This window comes from Magallana gigas, chromosome 1, assembly GCF_963853765.1.
Source record: "Magallana gigas chromosome 1, xbMagGiga1.1, whole genome shotgun sequence".
NCBI lineage: Eukaryota > Metazoa > Mollusca > Bivalvia > Ostreida > Ostreidae > Magallana > Magallana gigas.
Window position 1 is genome coordinate 15,773,178 of NC_088853.1, and position 25,901 is coordinate 15,799,078.

Consider the following 25,901-nt stretch of genomic DNA (forward strand, 5'->3'; position numbering starts at 1 on the left):
TGTAAAAAAAAAATAATTTTTTAAAAACCCAGCGGGATTCGAACTCAAACCCTCTAACCCACTGCGCTACGCTGTTAGGTGGCAATATTGGAAAAGAAATTATTTATATAATTACAGTAACTCTTCAATTTATTGTTGATTTCGATTCACAATACGTCAAAACATGGAGGTCTCCCATACTACTGTAAGTTCCCAAGAAAGGCTAATTAACATAAATGTTATGAAAAATTAATATCACTTATAAAATATGATTATGGAACGAACACAAACTAACAGTTCTCAATGAAAATGAATAATTCAACAATCGCAAAACACCACAATACATTAAAGTCTATTTCTATACATAAATGTACAACCTGAAGAAAAAACCCTAAGTAGAATTTTGGTCCTATTTCCAATCAACTGCACTTCTACGCATACTCGGGTTATGGACCCCTCTTGTACACATGCATTAGGATAGTACAAATAATGATAGAGACGAGAGCACCCCAGGCCCCTACTCGGCCTAGGCTATAGAACTTGGATGAGCTCAGTTTTGATCTCCATCTCCCTTTCCCACAATATAGTTCTAGGATTCAAACCCAGGTCTCACCGTTTCTCTTGTCAAATGCTCCACCAACTGAGATATACGAGTGGGCGATAGAAATATTTGACAATCAGATATACACGTCTTCTGTCAGTGTACAGTTTTTATGGTGTCAAAGGTCATTACCTTTAATCGGTTGACCTTGACCCTTACAAATGATCTTGATGAGGTAAAACAAATGACTTGAACTGGAGTTATTTCCCTTTGAAAAGAGATCATTCACCTGAAAGATGTTTGCATAATCTTTGCCGTGGCCTAAATAAGAAACAGTAAAATAACTTTCATCAATAATGTTGAAGTGTACTGGTACATGTAATTTTATTAGTTTTTTTGGATCTTTTTGTGGACAAGAGTGGGACAGGCTCTACAAAGGATGAATCAGTCATCAAAGGAACTCTATAATTTCAGTGTTAAAAATAATGTACAACAAACTAAGTACTTCAATAAATATAGGATATATATATATGGAACACTACTCCCTGATAAAAGGACACTCCAGTGGGACACTTCTTCAACATGAGATTCAAAATCTCAACCCAAGAAATCTAAACGTCAAATTCAATATATTCTTATCAGAAATCACCCTTCAATCATGACTTGCTTTTGGCAGTCAAAAAATTGAAATTAAAATTTTTTAGCATTAAATTCCGAAGTGCTGCCATATTAAGCAAATTGAATGAGCACAATGTATTCAGCAGCCTGAATGTTTCACATTACCTAATTTTAATAGCCACCTACACATCCAGGGTAGATGGGTGTACCCGACTTGTATTGCACAATCCTGGTATGAGCCCAGATTGATTTGTTTCAACATATCTGACATTCCATCCAGGAATAACCAAACCACAAACCTCTTAAGTCACGGGTGGTTTCACCTTGTCAAACACATCTTCATTTTTTCAATATCTGTCGTCAAGTGTAACCCTAAACAGACGCCCACCATAAACGTGTTCCTTTCTCCAATACAGTCTTTTTTTTTCAAATAAAAAACCCCCTCAAAACCACAATTCTTTCCAATTCATTCATCATTTTGATCAATATATCTACTCCTACATTTTCCTTGGCGTAACAACTGGTGCATTGTCCACGCATCTATCTCTCCTTCACTGCATACATACACTGACACCTTCAACTCTTTATTCAACCAAATGTAAACCAACAAAAGGATTGTAACTGCACCTTAACTGTAAAAGAATGCAGAGTTTGAAACAAAACCATTACCACTTTTAATTTACAGCAGATTTAAAAGAGATTTTCATTATGGGTGCTAACGGCTTTTCTAAAAGATCATGAAAATTAATGGCTATTCTTTCTAAACATGAAATTACCTAACTTTAGCTTAGAAATACAGATTGTGGTTAAATATATACCATAGCCGACTAGAAAAGCAAGTAAATCTACATTCTATTTCATAGTAGGAAAGTGCACTGCTCAAGATCAAACTATTTTCTTTGATTTTTTCAAAGAAATGAAAGAAGTGGGGTGGGAAAAGAATTAAAATGTATCCTTGTTTCATTATCTTACAATCATGTCCATTCTATCATAATCAACATTAAAGCTATCACAAATTAAATGTGAAAGAACATTTCCTGCCTTTCTGAACTCTCGGTACTGTCAGTACTTTGATTTTTTTTTTATCTGCGGAAAATATCACTGTTCAATTTTGTTCACACTTGAACAATTTTTCATCATAGTCAATAGAGAAAATTTTCGTAGATCCAGCATCTCTTCTGCAAACAAACCATCTCTGCACACTTTTTTCAATATAAACAATTTATCCAACACAACCCATATTATGTTTGCATAGAAAAAACATGACCTATGGATCTTCATTCTTTCTCTCTCTCTTCTACACACAGCCAATTTGTGCCTCATATCAAAAGAGCATTTTCAAGCTACATAATTATTACGCAGTCATATTTTTTTGTAACTTAATTACCACTGTTATGATTTTTGGCAATATTTTGTAATAATTACGAAATGTTTCTGTTCTCTTTTCAATACAAAATTTACATCATATTCATGCAAAACACAACTGCCAGTTCTTTCTTATTACTGTCTCTATCTTTCTCTCTGAAATCTCTCCCTCTATATCTCTTCACCTCTCCCCTCCCTCTCTCTTTCTTTCCTCCATCCCTTTCTATCTCCCTCTCTTGCACTCTACACTCCTCTCTCTCCTGCTCTCTCTCTCTCTCTCTCCTGCACTTGCTCTCTCTCTCTCTCTCTCTCTCTCTCTCTCTCAAAACTATCACTCAAGTTTTGGACGATGAACTGATAAGGGCCCAAAATATTTGGGTCAACACAGACAAGGAAATTGACCAGCTGTTTGTTACACAACAGGTCACCACCTTCAACATTGTCAAAATTTCTCCATTCATTAAGGCGGCTGTATAGCTCTGGCCATTTTAAGACCATTCTAATCTCTTTCAGATGAAGAGCTCTGCATTAAGAAATAGAAAAATATTCAAAATTTTTAACATGAAATATTTGGATTTCTTTCTTTTCATGGCCAAAAAATTGTATTAAAATTTTTGAGGTAGATCTTATAGGTTATCGTTTAAAAAATTTCTTGGTAGATCTAAGGAGTAGTTTGCCTTCTTAAACCACCTGAATTACTTGACCTTCCAATGCTTCTCAACGACTTCATCACTGCAGTTGTTGTGACAGGAAGGAGAGAGGATAGAAGACTCCCACTTTGACCCTTTTAAACTGGTGGTCTGCAATCCAGCATCTCTGCCCACTCCTACGAAATACCAATGGTCTCTTGACTGGTGGCCTGTCAAGGAGTCTCTGTAACAGTCACTGTCGTCTACATTATGCCGATTTTCAATTCTTCTGACGACCAGCTTTTTCTACAAAACACATATGAAAAAGGTCAATACAAGCTTTGCTCTATTGAATTCAATTATTTATGATATTTTTTGGGGGGTGGGGGGTGGGGGGGGGGGTGGGGGGGGGGGAGTGTTACTTTGCATTGGAAATTCTAATCTTACATGTAATAGCATATCAAAATTATTTCATTGAATATTCATATCACATTATAGTACAATGTTAATTTATTCAGTTTATCAGTGAAGAACATTTTCTATTATAGGAAAAATACATGTTTAACTGATTAATTGCATGCCCTCAATTATTTTCTTTTTTTCTTATATTTCTGAGTTCTTTTTTCAAAGAGTTATCATTTCCAACATTTTTCATTGAGTGAGAAAAATAATTTGTCAAAAAACAGGAAAAATGAGTATTTTCACCATACATGGCAGGTTTATGACTGTTCGCCAAAAACAATCATGCTTTTACTTATATTACACGACCATAATGTACTAATAGCCACAGAGTATTCACCATCACAGCTCTTGACAGCCGGAGGACATTACTTTGCATTTAATTTCACGTATTTTATCATCGTTTACATCGAGTTCGCTCACAACTGCTTACCATGCGTAAATCACCCATCATTTTACAAACAAAAACAAGAAACTGATATGTTTTATGACAACATAATTTTTAGTACTATGGCTATAACCTTCGGAAAATTGAGCCTACACAAGCCCTTCCTTTTCTTTCTTTCTAATTTATTGAGAAATCAGAACTTCTGATGACAATTATTTTTCAGCTATGGTAATAGAAAACCTACTTAATTCATTTCAATGAAAAATACTAATTTCTCCACAAATCATCATTGAAAATGTGAAATCCTACTTGCAAGTGGGCTAATAAAGATTTTTTTAAATTAGTCTGACAAAAATACTTAAAATAGCATCACCAACCAAAATTAAGTAACGTCTTTTTTTCAAACCCTAACTGAGAGAGGGCAAATAGTGAATTTCTTAATCGAGAATTGGCCTGACAAAAAATATGACTTTCAACAAATTGCTTGTGTCAGTGATTTTATGTCAGAAATTCCACTTTCTACACTCATTGCTGACTTGAATTAATTAGTGTCAACTCATTAGCATAGAATGGTTCGTTATCTGGCAGAACAATTTGACCTTCGCTGACCTCCGCAAATGTTTGTTTCAACACTTTCAATTTGGTACAAGTTCCATCATGAACAATCATAAAAAAATGTTCATCCATTACATTTCACTTGCTATAAATCATGAAATGTAACATAGCTGCAAAGGCCTGTAATTACACAGCTCATTCAACCTGACAACAAAGGTCCATTTAATTTTCGCTTTTCCCTAGCAAAAAGTTTTAACAAGAACGACTTTTTCCCAAATTCCACAAAAGGCACACATTTCTAAGCATTGAGCTATAATTACTTCTCCATTCTCAACAGGAGGGTAGTTGGTTTCTTGGAAGTTTGTTGTCAACTCAGAAAGTGTCAAAAATCATCATCCGACACGCAGACAAAACAGTTTACAATGGAGGGACCCAATTTATATACCCCGTGCCTCTGTATCACAGTTATTAAATTCCAGTAATTCTGTTGTCCCAGCAAATCTAATAACAAGTCCCATCCCTGGAAATTCAATATAAGTCTTAACAAAATTGCAATAGTGGTAGTATTTTAACAGCTGTAAATGTAATTGTATAAATGGAGTTTTGATTAGCAGATTTCTACATGTAACAATTAACTTGCATTGGAAAAAGCACTTTGTGAATAGGGAAAAGCTCAATTTAAATGATGATCATTAAGATAAGCATATTTTTAATTGCTTAACCAGTCCTCGTATATATCTAGGCAGAGACAAAAATTACCATAATATAATAAATTTATTATCCAAAAGTCCCAATAAAATATCCCTTTGGATAAACCCCAGATCTCACTGAGCAGAGAATTTGTGAAATGACCCTTTATTGGAGTCTCTTGCATAATACAGTCCATATTCCTTTACAAGTCTCATATTAAATAACCCCCTTCCCCTCCCTATGATAATTTTGAACATATTCAATGTAAACAAAAGATGTCTGAATTCGCACAGCTTTCAATCCTCTTACCACAATCTGCAAAATATCTGCAGACGACGCCTGATCTACACGTGCACAGACATAATCTCACACACACTCATATATTAATGACAGTCTGTGTGTATAATAACCACACCCTAGCACTTACATCTTCACATATAGTATACACACGTGTGCAGTGTGTGTAGTCCACAGAATCAATGGCCATATTATGCATCGTGTGAACTTCCCGACACACATCGCACAGTGCAGACACCGAGAAATTCCCCATCTACTCTGTAAATAAAATACTGAACTCGGTGATATTTCGGACTGCTGGCAGAGTCCAATCGATAAAATCGTTTGAAAATACTGTAACAGATGGTGCCCTGTGCTGTGTAGAGCGATACAGCCTCGTTTTTACTCAAATCAACGACGAGACTTATTAATGTTATTCTCATTCATCCCCCCTTTTTTCTTTCTATCGGAGCATCAATGTAAAAATAGCTCAGCGCACCGTCCCGTCTCGCTAAAATGAACACACGAAGCATTACCTGGTGAAACTGGTTTTTGTGTCCTAAATAGGTAGCATATTTCCGCACAATGCATAACCAAGTCTCTCTGCCCCTGGGCACTCTCGCCATTGTCAAAAATTCCGGCGAAGAAAACTCGAGTTTTTTTGCCGACTTCACACAATTGAAAACGTCTTCCGTAACCCAAGGACTTAAGAATCTTAAAATCGTATCCGCTTACAATATGCTGAAATATTTCACACTATCGTGTTACATTTTTTCTCTCTCTCGCCCTCTACACAAAGTGTTATCCGAAGCAGATGTGCTGGATGCCACGTGTTAACAACCCGTTCGCAGTGTACGCTAGCAGGCGTACAGAAAATATCACATAACACATACCTGCGTATACGGTGTATAATATACAACGGAGTTGGCCAAAAGTGTGCATGAGAACATTCGTCGTACATCAACGCCCCTTTCTTCTTCTAAATGCTGGAGATTAAATTCATCTACACCGTGGACTTTACGATAAATTATTTTCCCGATAAGATAGCCTCACCTGGCTTGAACGATGTCACATGGCGCTTCGCTATGCATTTCGCGGACAAATGTGACGTTTCGTGAGGTCATGACCTTTAGAATATCCGGCAACGTAGCCAATCAAACGGTCGGGTTAAGATCACATGGAGGTCGTTGGGTTAGTTCACATGATCATTTGGAGGGGTGAACAAGTTTACTTTCTAGGTGTGGCGGGAAAAGAGAATAGAGAGATTTGTAGTGCGAAAATGCAGGTGCCCGTTTTTCAAACAGTTTAAAGGGGACACTTCCGCAGTTTTGATGTTACACACGTGACACTATAATTCTATCCACTGGACAAACACTGACTGAACTAAATTTAGTAGCCTAGCCTATCATTAATGGAATATAATATGGCAACGTATACAGTACGTCTGAACATATATATGTGTACTTATAATATTTGATATACAAGAAATTCTGAGATATTAGCTAAATTAAATGCATTGGCAGCTGGTGAAAATCTGAAAAAAAATTTCAAATGGGGGTGAAAATACAGAATGCTTTATTGCTTTATGTGTATAATTATGCAATTGATGAGTCTTGACAATTCTACTACACCATTAATATTAAATGTTGCGAATAATAATTATAATTTATACATATACATACATTTGTATATACTATAGATAATGTACATGTTATTTTTTCACAATACATAGACTGAACACACAAATACAAAATATAAGAAGGCAAGGAAGTGAATTCGTTGTTTAACCTAGAAATTAATTAGCTATAAACTCTCGTACCCTTACAGAATTGATCTAATATGGTACAAAAATGGAAAACTTACCCAGCGGCAAAGACTTCAGCTATTCCACTGTAGACAAAATAAAATCCCCGAATTCTCCCTTCGATCCCCATCCTCCTCTATAAACAAAGAAAAAAAAGAGAAAATTTAATTCAGCTCTCGGACCTTTAAATGGAAAATGTGGCATCTGTTTTAGTGGCTAAGGTCATACCGGAACTGTGACCCCGGTAACCAAGGAAACGACAGGGGGTGGCGACATTTTCGTGGGGATAAGATACAAATATTTGGACAGTTTCTAAGTTGGGGGTTTAAAACATTCCACATCGTTGGGTAGGTAGGGAAACAGGGTAGAAATCGTTATGCATCTTTATTTGTGATACAGAGAGAGCGAGAGAGAGAGAGAGAGAGAGAGAGAGAGAGAGAGAGAAAGAGAGAGAGAGGGGGGTAGCTTTTTCCCCAACTTTTTAATTTTTTAAATGACTCAAACAATGAAAATTGAAACTTAGGTATGCAGAAAATACCCGTATTTTAAAGATTGAGCAGATGCCCCGAAAATGTAGCGAAAATTTAAAACACCGACTTCAATTTATGCCCTTTTATTCGATTAAATAAAAGCTACATGGTGCCTTTTAATTCCCGATTTTGTGAATTTCAACAATGAGTGCTTCCCACAAGAAAATTCCCCCCGATACCATCTACCCCGCCGGGATAAGGTGCCACTTAATTCTTACTCTCTGTCCATTGTTAAATAAGGTGACATAATCAAAAGAAAGGCCCCAGGATAACATATATTTATGGATATATAAATTCATTCGGTCGGCGGTTGGGTGAGAGAGAGAGAGAGAGAGAGAGAGAGAGAGAGAGAGAGAGAGAGAGAGAGAGAGAGAGAGAGAGAGAGAGAGAGAAACGGACAGAGAGAGAGACAGACAGACAGACTAACAGAGACACAGAGAGAGAAATTATCACTATAAACCAGCGTGAACATTATATTTAAAATGTATATATGCCATGCACAGCTGTTTACATACAAATTTCAATATCTGCGTAGTATATTGAACTAGCGTACGCTATCGATACAAGGTATACTGTACAGTTTGTATCACTATCATAATCAATTCACTTTGAGGCCAGATGTGCGGATAACACGTGAGATGGGTCCCCATTCGAAACATGAGTCTACAATTATCATATTAATTTACAATAAGGAAACAAATACGGAGCCAGTTTCCTTTTAAGCAGCTTCCAACTGACAACAAAATAAAAACATGTTTTTAAAAAACCAAATTTAAATTTTAAAAAAATCGGCCAAGGAAAACAGATAATTCAAATTAAAAAAAAACAATATTTCGATTTTGATGAGGAGATGATAAACAAAATTCGGTTGGGATAGTTTCATGTATAGATGATTTGATATTCCCCTAATCTTTATATGCATTTAAGCTGCTTAAGGAGGCGTGTTGGTCAACAAACCACCCACCAGATGTGCCTTGAAATTGTACATAAGATAAATCAGGTCATAACCTATTCATTAGTTAAGGAAAAAGGTTAGTTTAAATATTTAAATAACGTTCTATATATATATATATATATATATATATATATATATATATATATATATATATATATATATATATATATATATATATATATATATATATATCTTTATACATAGCTCTTCAACTGAAGGAGATAAAAAACGTCTAAAAATGGCTAGTGCCACGTTTTTATCGATATTCCTTTAATCGTTAAATACTGTTTAAAGCATTATCGAACGGGGTTAATCAGATAAATAGACGGGGCGGGGGTATATATAGACGGGGCGGGGGTATATATCGATATACGCTGTCTTTACTGAATGAAGGACCTGAGAAAACGACATCATATACATGTTACTGCACTTTGTCTTTGTTTGATCAAGCGCGACCTTTAATCCCTTTATAACAAGTATAATCTCCAGGCATGATATAAGCGACCCGCCGGCTCAGACGGGTCTCTGGGCGGACTATGTCGCGTGCCGCCGTAACGTAGAAAACGTAGAATGTCGGGGGAAATTGTTCAAACCTGCCCCCGAGGTTTCGATTTTGACAAGTTATAAACATGCTAGCTTTGCACGCATATTGTAACCGCTATAGTAACCTCTGAGTATACATATTGATCTCTCTATCCACCCTCATACTCTCCATCTTTCTCTCTCTCTTTCTTTCCCCCTCTCTCCATATCTCTCTCTCTCTCTCTCTCTCTCTCTCTCTCTCTCTCTCTCTCTCTCTCTCTCTCTCTCTCTCTCTCTCTGATATTTCCTGACTCTGTATGAATTAACGCTGTTTCCTCCACACAAAATTAAAAGTCATCCTAGAATTTCAGACAATTACCCCTCCCCCTTTCTACGGAAAAGTTACAGGATTGCTAAAGAGGCCTTCTAAATTTTATCTTCATGCATACAGCCAGAAAGGAAATGCATGTAAAAAAAAAAAACCCAAACAACTGCAAACACGAATTCGAAATAACACCAACCATCAAAAATTAATTGGCAAAACAATAAAATAAAGTTATCTTGTGATTGCACTGATTGGTTGCATGCAAAAATTACAAGACGCACCGAATGCGCTTAAAAATTAATTTTTTTTTAAAGTTGCCCAGGCAACAACTCACAGATTTGTTTTCAATCATCAGAGAAAAATTTATGAATTGCAAGCGCGAAGGCCACTTATAAATCAATACTTTAAGACGAAAGCAAACAATTGAAAAAGATTTAAAAACCCTCTGTCCGTCCCTTCAGATAATTAACACACAAAATCCAACCCCCCAAATTTAGAACCTGTCTATCAGTCCCAGTATTTAAATGGCCCAGCCCCTCCTTAAATCCCAGCCACTGCACAGCTAGGGACAGAGAAGAAAAGAAAAAAGAGTGACAGAAAAGAGAAAAGAATGAGTGAGAGAGAGAGAGGTTAAAAATATCCTTGATCTATCGTTGTATCCAGGCTTAAGATTTAAACGTCCAGTTTTTTATTCTCAGGTAAAACTTAATTCATTATCTACCTGAAAAAAGGTGTGTATACTAGAAGCCTTCAAGCATGTGTAGTTTCAAAGCTTTAACAGTCATCGTTCCGGAGACTTACAACAAACGAAAAATTTACATTTTAGAAAAATAGTAATTTACATATAGTGTTGCATGTGTACGCAATGTTAAAATTCAGGCCTCGATTAACAGATTAAAAAAGTTTGCATACCAAACTGCTGATATAAGCAGTCTTTGTATTACAAAAAAAGAACTTTTATTCATACATTCATTTATTCATTCATTCTTTCATTCATTCATTCAGACATGCACCATTTTGTTATATAACTCATTCAATATTTTTTTTCTCTAAAAAACAATTTACTTACTTACGAAATCATTCATAGTCATGCATAATGTTCCAGCTATATTCATTATTTAAAAAAACCCATTAAACATGGCACAATAAACCTCAGTATGCATGATAAATAGAATTTGGGACTGAAAGTAAGTAGCAAATCATAAATAGATGTCAAATGAAAATGACTATTAAAACGTTTCGACGGCAAATCTACATTATGCCTTACTTGTATTTTATTGCAAAAGGAATTATTCGTGACTAAGATATATTATAATAGGGGCTTAAGCACAATTTGTAAAAAAAAAAAAAGTTTTAAAAATCTAAGTACTGAAAGTAAAGATAGGCGCAAAACCACTGGTTCGCACATACATGTAATTCATTGATACATGGTTTGAGATCTGATGAATCGGAAGTCGAACCTACGTAAAACTATTGTTGAGGAAGGGTTTGGCTTTATAATGTATATAAACGTAACTTTTTCGTGAGCCATCCTTCATAAGATTTTATGAAGTTTGGCAACACAAAGCTTAGGTTAGCTATATATTGATAGGCTGCCAAAGCTTTGACATATTTGCAATAAATCAAGCCTAAAATTTCACGTACAGTGGTCGCATGAAACAGAATTAATAGTTTGATATCATCATGATTTTAAAATGAATTTTTATTTTTCAAATCTTTTACAAATAGCCATGAGTCATAGACAAGACCTAAAAAGACATCCCTCCCTTAAAAAAACAAAAATAGATGCAATCATAACCATGAATGAAATCACAAAAAATTGCTACCCACGTAACCAATCATTTCAAACAACAAGGTATTCATATATTTTGTAAACAAACTTGTATTGGCGTGCAAGATTTTTTCGCAAGCATTTCTCGCTGAGAATCTGTCCTTGTCGTTTGATTTTCATAACAACACAGGTCTGGATAAGGTTTTGTCGCGAACATTAGTCGTCGCGAACCAGTTTATCTCTGGCAAATCGCGAAATAAAGTAGTCGCGAATAAAAGTAAGTTTACAGTATTTAATTTAGCAAATTATAAACAATACACTTTACATATATAGGAGCATTAAAATATCAAAACAATAGTTGATCCTTTGGATAATGTGAAGTGAACGTTGAGACGCAAAAAGTATTTATGTATCAAAAATAAATATAGACCATGTATTTTATGAAAACTGCAAAGGAGGAAGTAAAGGGGAAGTTTGCTGCAGCGTAGCGTATAACACAAGAATGGTTTGGAAGAAAAGCCATTGATGGTAATGTGAATGGAGGTAAAAGTGGCCCTTTAGAGCAATAGAGAGCGATTAAAGAAATAGCGTTCAAAATGGCAAGGGTTTAGAAAATAAAAGAAGAAAGAAGCATACATTTGTGTTTCAATAACCTATAGCAATACGCATGATACGTCTGACTTGCAAGACATTTTGCTTTAGACGACGATGAAATCAAAGATAAGCTGGCATATGCAGCAAGGCTGGGGGGGGGGTGTATAAGACCAGTTTAATATTACTCGCCCTGAATGTAATTTATTTTTACGCAGACTACTCAAAATACTATTTATTCGTTTACAAGTACTTCCCGAAAACAGATAATTTTCTTTCAAATTAGGACCATTAGAATCATTTTCACTAATTTGATATCGATACTAGTGTAAGTTGCACACCGTAAAACTTAGGTCTCTCTGTGACGTCATAACACAACTTTATACAAATATAGCTTTGTAATATGAAAAATTCCAGAACAGTCGAACTACACATAAGCGCTCACGATGATGATGATGTTACTGAACATAAAAAAAAATCAATTATCGAAGAAATGTAAACGCAACATTCTATTGTCAGAGGGAAAACTCTTCTATGGAGCGTAAATGTCAAGAGGGGAGATCTCACAATTCCGGCCCAAGAGAGCACCGTGTGTGGTTTGAGTCATATTTTCTCCTCTAGTTACCCTGGCAACGTATCGTTGCTATTGACCCGTGGACGAAGATATCGCTTAGATTGCGAGGCCGGGAAACTATTGTCTTCTTTCAATTGTTGGTTTTGTACGAGAGCCACAATTGTCAATAATCTGTCTATGATGTCATCCCCCGGGGATGTGTAACCCACTTCTTTCCCGATAGACACTTTCTGACGGAGATGATCCCTCTTCAGTTACAATGTAATCACGAAACATTGCAAGACTCGCTCTTTAAATATCGCTGTTCTTACATCGTCTCATCTTTCTTTGACTTTTATAAACTTTCAAATTTTGTCGATTTTCTCTTTATGAATATTCATGGTAATTCCATAAATACTATAGGAACAGATACCCAATGATGTTGATGCTATAATTGGTTAATGAATAATCATAATTCTCACTCATCTATAAAATAAAATTCCTGGTATGGATACCGGTTCTTTTAAACTTAAATAATTACATTTACATGTAGGCTTAAATTTCTTGAATAAATTCGAATATTCATGAATCTTCTTTACTTCTACTAGATGTATAATCATTCATTATCAAATTTTCGATCTTAATCAACAACAAAATTGCAGTAAATAACGATGTTTTTTTTGTTGGGGGGGGGGGGGGGGGTCAAGATTATTCTACTAAAGAACCTTAATAAATACAAGATAATACCGTGCATCAACAATAACTACAATTATAGAGTACCCTTCTTACATATCACCCCCCCCTTTCCACATGTTTGATGCGATACATGTAGTCACACAAATTCGTTTAAAACTTATATCATAAGTATACATTTCCACATTCTTCGTCACCGAATAAAAATGGAAAATAAAAATCAATTTTACTCTATCACTACTTGTAAGGGTCAAATTAGAAGAACCATTCAACCTGTGTACTTGACAAAAAAGGAGTCATGTTTCGGAGAAAATACCCGCCCACTAATATTACCCATATACCTGGGGTCAGACATTTTTAGTTATAGGATAGCCCCATTATGTAATTCGCCGGTAGAAGGGGTTTTTATTACTTCCGAAGACGACCCCCAGCTGATCGACAACATAACAACGTAAAGTGTAAAAGTAGTTGGTTTTTGGCCCTCTCGTGAGACACGTCCCATTAAAGGAGAACTGTGAAGTACTTTGTTTTACGACAACCGAAAAGGAATTATACGACGCTTAATAATGATCATTTTTAGAGTAGTAGACTAATAATATATGTCTCGGAGAGAATATTAAGTCATGAAATGTTTGATAAAATAAAATAAGATTCACTCGGAAAAAAAGAGCTTTTGTCGTTGCATCAGTAGATTTCTCGTGGAAATCACCGCAAATAAAATTCTTTCGTGTGAAAGTATGTGTGGGTTTGCGCATGTAATTGTACCGCGTACGTAGTTTGGAACCATCAAAGTGGTGTTTAACAGAGTCATATAATGAATGTCAAGTGGTAACATCCTTATGCAACATAGTACTACATCAAAATCAGGTCAGCTCATGTATCAAAATGCGCCCACAAAATAACTTCTGAACAGACATTTTTACATTAAAACCTGCAAATCCTGCCAAATGTCGTGTAAATGAAAGGTAAAAAACTTGTCAAACGTTTTACATTAAAACCGCAAATCTTCTCGGACAAACCGTAAACATCACAACAGGAAGAAAAAGAAAAGGAAAAGAAGGAAAGAAAAATAGGAGGAAAAATTCTCACATACCTGGTTTTTAACTTCTCATTGTGAAAAGGATGCAAAAAAAAAAAAACCAAACCACGCAGTCAGCAAGAATCCGGTTTCTAATCATTGACAACATATATGTGGCAATCATGGTTTATGGCGAATCATAAAAAGTTGATTTTGTTTGGCTTGCTTGAATAATAAATTCAATCAAGCTAGAATTGCCATTACACTAGCATCCATAACCAGTCTCGGCTTTAAGCGTTGTTAATCGTGAAACTGGCGAGGCGACACGACAAGATAATTCGTTGATGGGAGTAAATGAGTTTATCAGATTATCTGTGCTTTGATTTTCACGTTTTATGACGTAACCCTCCAATTTACCTGTATAGACAGGTAAGATGATAAAGGGAGACCTCCGCCGCGAGCTATTTGTTGTCGTGGAGTCAACGAGTTCCTGCGCAGTGATGCGGCTATGTCCGTTGTACTTCAGGCTCCGCTGTACACAGGTAGCAACTTAACGTATGCATACTTCGCAGGTATTCTTTTGAGATGAAATGCTGGCTTTTACCTGTGTTGACACATAGCTGAGCTATTTTTGGCCTGCTAGGTTGTCGACTTATCTATTTATTTACATACATACTTGTATCTGCAACATTTACATAGGCATTCCAAAGTAGAGAAAGATAGGGACAAGATAACAAGTTGATACATATATATATACAGTACATACATTGGAGAATCGTGTACGGGCTCGTTTCTTATGAATACAGGTAATGAGGGAATTTGAGAAGTTTCAAAATTGCTTTTGTTTTTTAATTACAAACTTTTTTTAAGAAAATTATTTTGATAAATAAAAAGAGTACAATTGTGAAATCTTGTGAAGAAACTTGAGTGATTGTTAGAGAATTAGAAAAGGATGACAAAAATCATTTCTATAACACGATTCCATATCTTGATTTGATTGCTGTTAAAAGAGATAACAATGGATGAGAAAACTCCGATTAAATACCAAGGAGATTCGAACATTTCCTATACTACCGCGAAACCATAACGTACTTGTTACAGTATTTATCAGCATTTACAATGGATGTATAATTCAAAACAAAACACAGGGTTTTATAAATATTCCTATATTTCAAAATGAAGGTGCATTCCGATCAATGTACGTAATGCATCCAAATTTGTAGTTCCATAGATTTCACAATTAAGAAAGGTTTCGTTGAAAAGATTTTAAAGAGCAAGTCTGCATGATGACTTTTAAAGAATAAATATATACACCCCCTTCCTCTCCGATTGACAAATCTTTGTTAAACCAATCTTTTAAAAATGATAAATTATACTCTACAGATTTAAATACTTGTTCTATATTATACACCAAGAAAAAAAAGCGTCTTTGTGTCAAGACTTACGGAAAAATTATTACAATGTGTCAAATTTGACGGTCAGTGATTAAAATGTCACAGCAAAGTAATTTGCATTCTGTTTATCATGCCGATTTTTTCGGCTGATTATCTTCTTAAAAGAAAGCGCTATTTATTTCGCTATCGTGCAATGATTAAATAAAGACGCATACCAGACCAAATTTGATTTAGAAAAAAAAGAACAAAGCGTCTCTGTGACCTAGACGTCAAAGGCGACATTGTAACGTCTTTTAAATGTTTTCTCATTTGTTCTCTTAACATAAAGCAAAAGAATAAAGCTGTTCAAAAATTCCAGCTAACTCAATTTGAGAAAGTTATTATTTTCTTTTTAGAAATATTTCATGACTTTTGATTGTAAAAAACATTCAAAATATGTAAAATCAAAACAATTTTATGCATGCCTAATGTTTATGAGTTAGTGAATGAATAACAGGTGAAAATCCATGATTTTTTTTTTGGATTATATATCGTGAAAAAATTTGAAGTAAATTGATATTGATAATAAATATATTGATATGAAATGCCTTAATCTATATTTCAAAAAATTAAGGAAAGCGATTAAAACTGTTTATCTTTGCAAGGAAAGAACAAAATCAAAAGTCGATCAATTGTTTCGTCTAATAGTCAGATTGTAAAAAAAAGGTCCAACACTCAGCGCATCATTTATTTACAGAGTTGTTTAAGGGTTCGTCCCTTAAATTTTATACAAATGCATACAGCTCGGCAATTAAGTGATCGCACGCTCGGTTATTTTACAAAGATAATTGGATTAGTTTATGCACGCAATAACTATTAAACAAAGCTGCTCGTTAAAGAGGGGCATGACGTTAAAGTAATGACCAATTCAGGATTATAGCTTTATTTGATTGAAGTTAATCCAAGAAGATAAAACCTAAATCGTTACTCCGCCAAACAAAACGAAAATAGAACTTAAGAATGTAAAAATATAGCCAAAAAGTCATAACATTATTGTTAAGATCAATTCAAGATCTGTTTATTCAACTGAAGTTAGTCTACGAAAAAAAACCCCACTTAATCATTACCCCGCCAAACAAAACGTTTTAATGACTCTGACAAATTCCGGAAGTAACTCCTACCGTATAACAGTGGGGACGGAGAGCGGGGATTGATGGATATGACTTAAGTTTGCGTGATCGGGACCATTTGAGTGCTGTTTCCCGATCTCTAAACGTTAATCATCCGTCATTATTAGCTACAGATAGTCTTCAAATCCCGCGGAAGAATATCACAGACACGACCTGATCACCTATTGATCGACGAATTCTAACGCTACTAATTCCTGCGCACAAAACAATTACGGTCCCCTGACTCCATCTTGATCTAAAAGCCTTCTCCTTCTTCCATCTTTCTGGCGCCATCGAGAGGATTGCAGTGCACCATTGGGACGCATGGTGCAGGCGAAAGATCCCCTCCGCCGGCACGCAATGCAAATTAAAGCCAAGCTGTAACAGACGGTTCGGAATATCGATCCCGAGGCAATATACTCAGTGCAAGAACGATATAACTGAATTAATATCACTCAGTTGAAAAGAGAAGTGGTTGGATATGAAACATCACTGTGTTGTAACCGCTATAATTACCAAAAGGACTACCAGATTTCCGACCCATTCTTAACTATAACAATTGCCTGTGATTGGTTGGGAAACTTGCCTATTACAACTGATTTACTATAAATATGATGTCGTTACAATTATGGCGGGGATGATTGAATCTGAACAAAGGAAATGAGCCGGATGGTTGAATCTATTTAGCAATGAACACTGTATGCGTCAACCCTAAACTCGTAGTATAGTATCCGATGTCATCAATAGGTCAACTGATTACGCTCTCTCTCTCTCTCTCTCTCTCTCTCTCTCTCTCTCTCTCTCTCTCTCTCTCTCTCTCTCTCTCTGACTATTACATTTCAAATTTTCTTAAAATTGACAAAATGCATGCGTCAGGCAAATTAATTTCGTTCCTAAAACTATCCCTCATACGTATGGCCTATTTATAATCACGTGATTAAGATTAACGATCAGAAATTGCTTGATTTCATTAAACAGTAACTGTAGCACATAACTGATAAAAACGTTGTTGATATTTTTCAACTCTTAAACATAAAAAAAGAAAATTCGTTTATACTTTAGATGTTGAAACAGTATTATAGACAATAGAATGAAAAAAAATCATAAGGTATTAAAACAGTGGAAAATAGAACAACCGCATTCACATCTAGTACGTTGAAATGGTACATTTAGCCTTCTTTTACCGAGATTTAACATCACAAAATTAATACTCACGCTTATTTCTTCGTATGTATGATCCAATTTGCATAGTCCCGTAATAAATCCATCCCGAATGAAGAGTTTGTGTAACTCGGATTTCCCTGTCCTGCTTCCACGATGGAGAATTAAGCAGAGCCCAGTCTGGAAGCATCCTCTCGATGCGTGAGGCGAGGATTTATTATAATTTTTGTCTGCATCCTGTGTGCTGGGAACAATTGGAAGAAAAAGAAGGGAGAAAAATCAATAAAAAGGTCAAAGAGGTACAACTAATCCGTGTCGAAGGGACGTTTGGTAGAAGTGGAAAATAAAGTTTTCGGATTATGGTAAAGAAGTGCACAACCGTATCAATCTCTTGCACTGACAACTTATTTTTTTCTGTCTCTGTCCTCGTCAATTTTTGGGACTATCCATAAGCCCTCTCTCTCTCTCTCTCTCTCTCTCTCTCTCTCTCTCTCTCTCTCTCTCTCTCTCTCATTTTCTGTAAACGCCCCCCAATTTCCCTCTACTTTCTGTATCTTCTGGCTATTTCCTTTCTTTTACATTCATTGATAATCTGAACCCGGACACATTTTTCTTCCTGCTCTAAGTGGACGTAATGTTATTTTTTGTTTGCTCTTTATTTCCCTTTTAACCATAAATGATCATTCGCCAAGGAAATACTATGTATACGTAATTCCTAAACTGGCTTCATGAATTCTACAATAGCGGTGTGGCTTATCCAGAGTCACGTGATTTACATCAGGGAAATATGAATAGTGCATTAGACTAGTGGAAAACGCCGTGTCCTAAAATTCTTCAGTGTGTAATGTCCTTAAATGGTCGCCTTGGACCTTTTTCCCAAATACAGTATATGTTTGGGTCCATAGTTACTATGTTCGTAAAAACTGTATTTAGATGCAATAGTTATTCTGAATAATCATTTCCTACACAATTAATCCTGACTGTGGAGACAGGAAGCGCCGCCATGTTTGTACGTCTTGCTCTACTTCCCGGAACGGAGACTCGGGAAATCTGAACAATGGAAAATGTTGTTGTTTTCTAGTTCTGAATTTTATGGGTTTTTTCAGCTCGCTTGTTTGACAGTACTGCATTTCCTTTTAAAGAGAGAGAGAGAGAGAGAGAGAGAGAGAGAGAGAGAGAGAGAGAGAGAGAGAGAGAGAGAGAGAGAGAGAGAGAGAGAGAGGGGGGAGGGAGAGATGTTTTCTGAGTTTGTTCAGACCTTATCTACAGTTTGAATAAATTACGTAACCGATTTTGAGTCTTTTCAGTGTTTCTTCCTCATTGATAACAGTTCTTTTAACAAAGCTTAAATTTTTGAAATCGTAGGGAGAAAATTACGAGAATAGAATTTTAAGGGATTAATGAAATAATCCGTACAGGCCTTAATTCACTTGCAATGAAACAGTCGATAGAAAACAATTTTAGAAATACAGCTATTGCAAAAGCAATTTAATCACCAATCATTCCATCCCCTTAAACAATGAAAATGAAACGGTTAACCAACAAGAGGAGCTAATTAATTTTAGCCGACCTAACTGCGTACAAGTTTACTATATACACTGACCTATAAAGGAACGGGCTTGCAGCCATCTTGTCCAACTCCAACATATGCAGAACACTTGGACGCTCTCATTAGGGACAGCTTCTGACTTCAAACGCTTCGTTCATGTGATTTTACTCTAACGGAAATCTCTTCCTCTTAACTCCTTTGTAATTGTTTCTCGAACAGGAAGAATCTTAATCTCCAACAAATCACGTGGTTTTACAACTTCCGCTTATTTGGACTGTTTGTAAGTGCTTTAAAGTATGGAAGAACTAAATAAATGTACATTGGAGATTTTTGTCGTGTTCTCGGCGTACACACCCAGAAAACAATGTTTTAAAAATCCTTTTTTAGATAAAAAAGAAGACAAATGTATGAAAATATATTTGTCTTATTTAGTTCTTACAAATGCACGATTAATTTAATAAGAAATCAATAGATTGATTAAAAAAAAGTCATATATGCATCATCAACAGACATTTTTAATAACTTTCTTTCCTATATTCAAACACTAATATATATTAACAATTCATTTCTACTTTGAACGGTGATTGTTCTTATTCATTTTGTGAAAAATCACAAAAACCTCGTGGGTCCTAAATACTGAGTAAAAATGACAAGTGCGTTTAACTACCGGTCCCTAGTAATGCATGATCTCGCTAAACTCCCCCCAAAAGACCCGTATGTAAATCGCCTTTCCATTCCGTTTCTATATCTTCCAAACAATAAATGCCAAAATGAAAAGAAATCGAAAATGCAGATTTAGCAGAAATTTGGCCTTTACGGGGGAGGAACACGACAGAATCATTTAGTCTTCCGGATGAGAGATTAGAAAATGTCAATGACCAATCGCAGTTCAACCGGAAGTCACGTGATTTGCCCTTTTCTGCCACGCCGTTATCAATCTGGCGACCATTAAAAAGTCTGTTCGTTACGTTCTGATTACTAGTTGAAGAGTCAACTACGAAGTAGGATGGTATACAGTGAATACAAATGATACAATATATAAATATATGAAAAAGCCTTTTTTCAGAAATTGTCTTGCTTATTTTGGGTTTTTTGTTCAACAACACATGGTGTTTATATTGATGAAAGATGTTACATAGAGCTAGTATATCAAACATTTTTCAATTTTAGTTTCCCAAGTTTATAAGTGCATATGTTGGTCTTGAAGAGGCCGTAATCTTACTTTCTATCAGTAATACTAATTAAAAAAAAGGCAAGTAAAATGCCTGGGTTTACAAAACGGCTTCATTACTCGACTAATAAACCTATAAGTCTTAGGTCACGAGTTTGAATGCTTTTTGATGAAATGTGCCACGTGTAAATTTACGTATATTTTACACTTTTTTTGTTTAATAATTGTAATGTTGCATTATTTTAGTACTACATGTTTTTTCAATAAAAAAGTCATTTCCTAATGGCTTATTAATTTTTTAGCATGATTTTAATCTACACTAATTTTTACTGTTGATTTGCTAAGCACCGAGTAGCACTTGTACAACTTACTGCGTGTACACTCCTCTCAACGTCATCATCACATGCCACTACTATCTACTAGTCTATAACAATTAAAATTCAGTGCACATAAAAAAGCAGCCTAATTATGAATGGTACTCCTTGGTTTATCAAGAGTTCTAAGTAGCATCAGTACAGTGCACTGTGTAATCACGTGATCTACGTAGTCACGTGTGTAAAGCTCCTACCATTGACTTCCACTTGAGTCCCCTTTTTGGAGTTTAATGACACTCCTAGACGTAAGTACCCGCCGTTGGTCACGTGCTTATTGCATCGTTCATATGACTGTGAGTCTGCTAGGTTTTTGCACTGGCGTCGGAAGCAAATTGAAAGTGGGGGGGGGGGGGGGCTAGACTCAAGTAAAAAGTAATTCCCAAAATCATGGAAATCCTAATCCGTGGGGGGGGGGGGGGGTATACCTATACTTCCCGTAAAAAAAAAAATTACTTACCCAACAATTTTTTTTTCCAAAATCAAGAAATTCCTAATCCGGGGGGGGGGGGTGGGGGGGGTGGGGGGGGGGGGGTGGGGTAGTATGCTTCTGAATCCAACTTTTCAATCTTTCAAGGTAAATTTAGAAACAATAATCTTTCCTGCGAGAAAAAGTGAGGGGGCTGAACCCTCTATTATGCTATGTTTCTAATGGTAAGGTATAAATTTGCAAAAAAAGTGGGGGGGGAGGGGGGCTAAGCCCCCCCCTAGCCCCCCCCGGTTCCTACGCCTATGTTTTGTGTTTGTTAAAGTCCATTTTTAAAACCAAGGTAGAGGACAAAACGCTCATCCATCCTACCCCCCCCCCCCCACCCACCCAACGGCTCCTCCACCCCACCCCAACCAACCCCCCTCCCCGTTATAGTGTTGGCGATGATTTAGGTATGAAACCTTAAATCTCTCATCCAGGAAAAATAAAGCAAGACCACCGAACCAGTGTCAGTTATCATTCAGCTATTGCTACCTTTTTTATTATTAAAAAGAAGAAAAATTGTTAGAAGTTGATTTTAAAGGACAAACGATAGTTTGGATGTTTGATGGGATACATATGATGATCATTTATCAGTCACATTGTCTGTCTGTTCGTCTGTGTCTCCAACTGTCGTATGGGATGTCTGTTCATTCGTATGACTTATTCTATCTCTCCATCTATATATTTTCACGTTGTAAATTTTGAATTTAATGGGTGGCAGTAATTTAGTATTTACTTCCACCCGGTAAATTCAAAATTTACAACATGAAAATATTCTTATCCATTTTCCTCTCTGTCTCTCTATCTATTCCTCTCTGTCTGACTGTCTTTTCCTCATCTCTCTCTCTCTCTCTCTCTCTCTCTCTCTCTCTCTCTCTCTCTCTCTCTCTCTCTCTCTCTCTCTCTCTCTCTCTCAGCTACACCACATTGAACATTTCAATACATGCATAAATGCATACCATACCCATTTAATAAATACCCGCTCTATTGCTTGCTAATTGCTACCCCAATTTATGGTCCAAACAAGGAGAAATGTGGGTGGATTAAGACGAATCAATAACAAGGATATTTAATCCGGCTGATATTGGACCAACAATAGTTATTCCCTTCTCACATAATCAGAGACCAAACACTGTTCTACTCTCGTCTTTAGCCAGCCCTTTTAACTTGATATGCTTGAATTGCATGCATTTTGGGTCGATTATTGTGTACCAAAGAACAGAACATCCCTATAATTCCCCTCCCTCCCGCCATCACCCCCTTTCTCCCACCGTACAAGAACATGAAAACACCGCATGTACGGAATTATTTTCTTCTTTTAAATCTTTTTAACAACATCTCATTTTTGTAGATTTTCCCAAAACGCAAAATTCTAGGAAAAGTGGGAACATAAAAATATGAATGGAGAAAAAGCAGTCCATTTTTTTTAAAACAAGCATACCATGGGAATGTACAATGTATACGTATCCAAAAAAAGTTTGTAAATTTTCTCCATTGTAGTGTAATGCGGCGTGGAAAGGATACAACAGCACGGGTTCGATCTAGCCCTCCCACTCCAACCCACTCCCGTACCCCGGTACCAGCTGGAACATAGCTCCACCCTAACCCCTACCCAACATCATTACCACGGACATAGAGAGTTTGCAACAGAATTTACACCCCCCCCCAAACCCAACCCCCCACCCCTACCCACCACGGACATAGAGAGTTTGCAACATAATTTACACACCCCCAAACCCAACCCCGTTCCCCGGTACCAGGAAGCTAGCATCACCCGACCCTACCCACCATCTTGACCACGGACCTTAGCCCCAAGCCCCTGTAGTAAAAGACGTTCAATGACCCACTCATGACGCAAAATCTTAATTATAGATGACCCGTATATAAAAATTATCAACAGCAGTATCATCCATCTTTCTTTTCACGCATTGTATACTGTACACATATAGTGTCTATGGTGGGAAAATGTGGACGAAGGATCATATAAGTCATAAGGAAACAAACTCACAATAAAAACCTTCCCGTCTAGCGCGCCTAAATCATTTCATGTATAAAGTAACCCCCCCCCCCCAAAAAAAAATAAAAATAAAAATATTCATCTACCTATATACAAGGACATTTTAGTAAGTTAACATACAAATGTGATTTATCGTACCGGAAACATAACACGATTGGCTTACCTTAGTCTAGAACAAGAGCTAGGGTACACCGGAGTCCGGAACATCTCTGGGGTAGAGCCGCGCAGAGTTTTCTAGGTCAACCATCGTCATGTATGATGCATAGAACGAGACAGAGACAGGGAGATAGAGAGAACGAGAGAGCATGGGGAGGAAATAGGCACGTCACGCTCTGATAAACTCCAAATATGGAAATAATTGTTAATACAAAATTCATTCAGCGCTTAAGCGGTGAAGTGGGCAATTTTCCGGCGGTGTCTGCGTGTAACAACAATGTAAAGCCAGTCTGCTATTATACCGATACTTCCATGTCATGTGAGGCGCTTGTTTCCGACTCACTGAGGATAGGAGACAAACTGAGCAGATTCGGTTACACGCGTTTGTATGCAAAGTATGAAAATCAATAGACACAGGAGCATGGAAGAGGCTACGACCCAGCAAAACCTCTGTATATAATGCGGCATAAATAACGAAACATCGCCTTATTTACATATAATGGACATTTGGGAAAATTGGGAAGTTGTAGAGAGGGTGGAAGGGGGAAGCAAAGAAAACAGTTTCAAATTCATCTTAATAACAATTCAGAACCTGTTGGGCTGTTAAACTTTTCAATGCCACGTAAAAACCAATGGAAGACTAGGATTTCAAAACACATGTCATATTTTATTATTGATGGCGTACTTTTATAAAAAGCTATTTGCTTATTCAGCAGTTTTTTTTAAGGCTAATAAAAAAAACCCAACCAAAAACATCCCTTGACCCTAAAAGAAAAAAAGGTCCGAATAGAATTTAAATAATTAAATAGAGGGTGGGAATTTCTTCGGAAAAAAGGAAACTTAAAGTTCATTAATACTATATCGTTTGGCGATAAAAGTCCTGATCTTGCAAATATGGAAATAACAGGTCTGTCACAATAAGGCTTGATCGTATCTGAAGGGAATAAGAAGATATCGAGAGTAAATCACCAGGCTGAAGGAGAATTTTAAAAGCTTTTAAATTACCTCTATTGTTGACAGTAGATTAAACGCAGAGATAACCCAGACTTTTTCTGATTCACTCTTTCACTATCTTTTTCGCCAATCAACTGCGCCATTGATATGAGTTATCTGCCTTTTCCGTGATCATTGTTTGCAACAAGCTTGACATCTCCTGTTTTGTTGGTTGAAAAAAAAATATAATGCTATTGCAGGTATTATCTCTATAGAAAATCGACAATTGTTTCTACTGCATACCCGTACATGTTTGTGTTAATTGACCAAACCTCCTGCTGTATCGAATTGCTCTGCATTCTCTCACCAGAGGGCGTTCTACAAAAGCTTTCCAAAACTTGTGTAGCACGCCCTCTGGTGAGAGAATTATTGCTTTGAAGTGCCGTTTGGCCGTCCATGTTAACGCTTATACCATCGAGAAGAAAATACTGATCTTTACTTTGGACAAATACGTTTAAATCTGGTTAAAGGAATTGTTCTGATGACCCTTAACATAGAAAGACCGTCATTCTCCGTGCCCACGCTGTTTTTGATATGTACTTTATATGAATATATGCGTAATGAGGCAGTATGGTCAACATCTCTCTAACAATGGCTAATTTGTCTTATCTTTTATTTTATGAAACATTACGCATTGCGCTTTTTAAAGCAAATAAAATATTATGCATCGTACAAACTAATCGGAAATTATACTGCATACACTCTTATCATATGATTAATCATTTTTGTCATTTTGTGTAAAAGATGTTCAAGATATTTCAAAATTTGAAAGCGTTTACATATTTTCGTACAAAGCTCTTTTCATTTGAAGGAAATTAACGTAAATTGACTTGGAGCAATAAAACAACTTGTTTCTTACATAGGACGTTTTTTGTCATTCTGTTCTGATTTTAAAAAAAAAGTAAAACTATTTTTTAGATTACATGAGAATATTAGATTTTATGAATAATGTGAAATCAATACAGGTAAATGCCATGTATATAATATTAAGTATATGTACAGACGGAAGATGTAGATAGATGTTTGTTTAACACAACAAAAGAAGAAAGGAAGTTTAACATCTTTAAAGCGGAAAATAAAGACGAGAAAAATTGGATTTTAAAATCATTGTTTCCGCATCCACATGACAGCAGCTGCTTACATTGTACATTTTTTTTTTCAGATAGACATCTGATTTTATTTGTCATTTGCTATTTCTAGCAATTTT

At 36.1% G+C, this 25,901-nt stretch overlaps 1 protein-coding gene across 2 annotated transcripts; it reads right to left on the reverse strand.

The window, feature by feature from the left end:
- Window positions 1-255: 255 nt before the first annotated feature.
- LOC117687890 (uncharacterized) lies at window positions 256-24,017 on the reverse strand. 2 transcript variants are annotated; one of them, XM_066084129.1, is made up of 4 exons: window positions 23,709-24,017; window positions 18,020-18,209; window positions 7,364-7,440; window positions 256-3,438 (listed from the first exon to the last, which is right to left on the reverse strand). In XM_066084129.1, the coding sequence occupies exons 1-4, from the start codon at window positions 23,750-23,752 to the stop codon at window positions 3,396-3,398; spliced, it is 354 nt and encodes a 117-aa protein (XP_065940201.1). In that variant the 5' UTR covers window positions 23,753-24,017; the 3' UTR covers window positions 256-3,395. The 2 variants fall into 2 exon arrangements, with proteins under 2 accessions (XP_065940201.1, XP_065940194.1); XM_066084122.1 differs by lacking the exon at window positions 23,709-24,017 and adding an exon at window positions 19,569-19,854.
- Window positions 24,018-25,901: the final 1,884 nt, after the last annotated feature.

Bases quoted from the DNA above. Each gene is read 5' to 3' on its own strand.
- LOC117687890 (XM_066084129.1), bottom strand. From the start codon at position 23,752: ATGTTCCGGACTCCGGTGTACCCTAGCTCTTGTTCTAGACTAAG. The intron at 7,441-18,019 runs GTGAGTATTAAT...CTTTGTTTATAG, and splicing joins ATACATACGAAGAAATAAGC to AGGAGGATGGGGATCGAAGG. The intron at 3,439-7,363 runs GTAAGTTTTCCA...TGTGTTTTGTAG, and splicing joins GCTGAAGTCTTTGCCGCTGG to AAAAAGCTGGTCGTCAGAAG.